Source organism: Eutrema salsugineum, unplaced genomic scaffold (genome assembly GCF_000478725.1).
Source record: "Eutrema salsugineum unplaced genomic scaffold, Eutsalg1_0 scaffold_3, whole genome shotgun sequence".
Taxonomy (NCBI): Eukaryota; Viridiplantae; Streptophyta; class Magnoliopsida; order Brassicales; family Brassicaceae; genus Eutrema; species Eutrema salsugineum.
In genome coordinates this window covers 9,661,475-9,665,384 of record NW_006256756.1, presented here as the reverse complement: position 1 = coordinate 9,665,384, position 3,910 = coordinate 9,661,475, and the positions used below count along the sequence as shown (strand labels likewise).

Genomic DNA, 3,910 nt, shown 5'->3' with positions numbered 1-3,910 from the left:
TTCCCAATTACTCACCCTTCAATCTCCCTTTCAGATTAGCATTGGATCTAATATCTAATAGAATTGTTGTTACACGGGCGTTTTCGGTTCTGACAAACCTTTACTCATCACTGGATCAAACCAGGTGGCTAACCAAATGAAATTAAATCATCGACCTAATATAGACTAAACCAGATGGCTAACCAAATGAGGTTAGACCATCGACTTAACATGTCCGGTTATCCTAAGAGCTCTGGGTTGGGATGTTATATAAACACAACTCACAACTCTAAACCATAAACGATAAACACAACTCAAGACAAGACATTGTATAGTTCTTGACATGTGATTTCGTTCAAAGAAAACGGGTGGACCCCTTCGAGCAGAAGAAACCTTTGAAATGTTTAGCACATTAGTATCGTAATGTGACCTGTTTGGTCTCTCCGAAAAAAACTCTTTCTCATTGCGTGGATTCAACACACACACACATTTCGTTTATTGCTACATTGATGGACCTCTCTCAAATAGTGTGTGGGCTAAGATATTCCCATCAAGAATATTTAACTATCTGTGTTTTGATTCGTCATGCCCAATTATGTCATATCTCAAACCACTTGTGAAGAAAAAAAGTTTACTCTTCAGATATCATAGGAGAATGAAGAATAATGAAGAAATAAGTAAAATAATTTCAGATACATTGATGTTATTCTTGGACTTCGGTTGAACTGAACATTTATCAACTTATTATCAACAGTAAAAAGACCACTGAAGAGGGAAAAAAAAAACTGGAAGAAGCTTTGACCAACCCATAACACAATGAAGTGATGTTCAACATAATGCTCCATGAAATCAGACTTTTAAGGCAATGAAAGCAATTCCCTGGAACTTTCCTCCTCGATCGTTGTAATGCTCCCTATCGTTTTAACGAAAGTGATGTTCAACAAAAACTGAATTTTAGGTAGCTAGTTAAATAGATTTTCAAAAAAAAAAAAAAAAAACAAAAAAAACGGGTACTAAATATATTGAAAATGCAAAACCACATTTATCGTTGAAAAAAAAAAAAAATACTCTTCTTTGTCAAATGAAAGTTGTTGCACTCGTTTTTTGTTGTGTGATTAGTATAGGTTTTGAGAACTTTTGGAATCATTTGCATTCCTCTTAGCAACTTCTTTCACATTTGGTTTGTTAAGCTTTAGGGTGAGGCATGGTTGAGTTGATACATAGATGCATTCACCAAAATTTTGATTGAAAAAAAAAAAACAATCAAGAATCCAAAAACTAGAAAGTCATAAAAACTGAGATTGATCAAAAGTACATTCTTTTATCTACATTTAAAATTTCAAGAAAAACAAGAAAAAAATCTACGACAAAAGAGGAACCCTAATTGGATCAGGATCACGATCGCCGTCATCTTCGCCGCAATCGTAAATGGATCTAGCCAAACTCAACTGATCCTCTAAGTATCTCTGAAGCAAACCACTTCCTTCAATCCCATCTTCATATTCTTCCACTACGAATTCGCCGCATCCTCCGCATCCTTCCTCGCATCGCCGGAGCCCAAGATCATCTTCATCGGCGGCGATAACTTCCGAAGGTGTCGATTTCAAGATTCGACAGCGGAGGCGGCTAAAGATCTCGACGGCGCAGAGGAGAGGGATCGAAAGGCAGAGAAGAGGTAGAAGGATAGGCGAACAGAGTAGGAAGAAGAGGATTCGGCTCCACCGTGTAGGGAGGAATGATGCGGCGGTTAGCATGACGTCAGCGGATGGAGACGGCGGCGGAGTTCATGGAGTTCGTGTTTTCGGTTGGGTCCCACAGAAAAGCTTCGGCACATGACTTTGCTTTTACTTTTCTTAATCCTGATCTTTAAAGACTTTTTTTTTTTTATACAGCCTGACTCTTGCCGACTTCATATGACAATTTTTTTTTTTGGTTGTCTCTTAGGTAATTAAAAATTTAAAACATTCGGTTTTTTTTAAGAAAGAGTAAAATCAAATTAGCTGAAAAGGCTGGAATGTAAATATTTTGTTTCTGTATTTAGTTTTGTTAATGAAATCAGAGATTATAGTTACCTAAGATATACACTATGTAACAGGGAAGCTTCCTTCGAAGTCTTTTTCCTATTTCATAATTGGAATTATGTTCGGAAAATCTTAAAAACGTGAGGAAGTGCAATTACTTAAAGTTGTACAAATCACTTAATAACGCTCCAAAATGCAAATTTTTATACTTACAATCGTATATGCTGCGTGAAGAGAAAGCGGATTTCAACCAAAGAAACAAAAATTGCTACTTAGAGATTTTTTGGTATGAAAGATTTGCGTTAAAAAAGAAATACAGTTTACCATTTGTACAAGGAATAAGAATCAGTCAGGCCTTTTTTTTAAGAATAAAAATCAGAGTTTTTTTTGTATGAAATTGTGTTTCAAATCAGTCAAGCCTTTGTTTTGGAAGCAATAATTTCATTTTACAAGATTTTATAATTTTTATGATTCTAAATTAACCGAATGATTGGATATATAGTTGATATTCTCTTAACTTTAAAATATCTCTAATTCATTGTGAAAGAGTATACAATAAAATTTCTATAAACTAATAATGTCGAAACCATGCTATTTTATTAATTTATCGTGATATTAATTTATCTATAAGATTCTAAAAATTTCTTTTGTATAATAGTACATATTAAAATTTTAACAAATCTCATAATGGAAATTATGATTAACAATCATAACTATCACAATAAAATAGTTTTTAATACCATATTGAATTGTCCATGTAAAAATATACATTTTCATAAGTTTAAAATTTATAAAAAGATCATGGTACTATCTGTATTATTGATGATAAAATTAAAATAACACTACAATACGTTTAAAAACATTTACAGATAGAAAAATCAATTATCACATCAAAAAATCATCATAAATTTTGAATATATATCGTAAAACATCAAAAAATCATCATAAGTTTTGAATATATATCATAAAACACCAATAAAAACTATTGATATAATAATTAAAGAGATAAGATCCAATGAGATTTCAACTTTAAGTAAAAACAAACACATATTTTGAATATTATATTTATATATATTTGCATAAATGTATATAATTATTAATTTATGTTTTTGTTGGGACCATATATTTATATAAGGATTTCAAAAATATTATACTTATTATCTTATCGACTTTGATGGATTTTTACATTGGCCCGACTGAGGACCAGTAAAATTTATTAATTTAGAGTGATTATTAATTTATCGAGTATTAATTTACAGAGGTTCTACTGTATATTGTTAATTAGTATTTCAATTCTTTGATCATAATATTTTGAGAATGTTAATAGATATTTCAAATCATATCCTTTTAACCTTCCAAAACTAAATTGTATTGTGAAAACTAATGTTACTTTCTTATGTAAATCGTTTGATGGAATGGATTTTTGTTTTTTTTTTGTTTTTTTTTAAAAAAAATTATTTTTAATATTTTCATATAATTTTATGTTTGGAATTTTCTAATGTATTCCATCAAACGATGAAAACACGTACCCATTTCCTAATTTTTCCATAAAATCGCTTTTGCACTTCCATACTACTTCTACATACTGTATCTGCTTTTTGATATCATGCATCTTAGGATATAAATATTGTTTAGTGGATTTTCAGTCCTATTTGAGGACAAGTTTTCTGCAAAACCAGCAAACGCGTGAAAGCCCAAAATAATGTTTTCCGATGGTTTTCTGAAACTCAAGTCAGTAAACAGTAACAAAAAGACCACGACGTGGCAAATCGGAGAAAAGTAAGATATCGAAAAACGAGAGAAGGGAAAGCGGACAGAGAGTTCTTGAGAATGGTAGAATCTACTCGGGCCTGAGTTTAGTAGGCATTTTAGGTGGAAAAGAGAAGAAGTGTAAGAGTTTAGGGGTGGAA

General features: G+C 31.7%; 1 protein-coding gene across 1 annotated transcript; it reads right to left on the bottom strand.

Moving 5' to 3' along the window:
• Positions 1–1,172: 1,172 nt before the first annotated feature.
• LOC18014492 lies at positions 1,173–1,867 on the bottom strand. Its single transcript, XM_006397134.2, has one exon. The coding sequence runs from the start codon at positions 1,731–1,733 to the stop codon at positions 1,341–1,343; it is 393 nt and encodes a 130-aa protein (XP_006397197.1). The 5' UTR covers positions 1,734–1,867; the 3' UTR covers positions 1,173–1,340.
• Between the last annotated feature and the right edge of the window lie 2,043 nt (positions 1,868–3,910).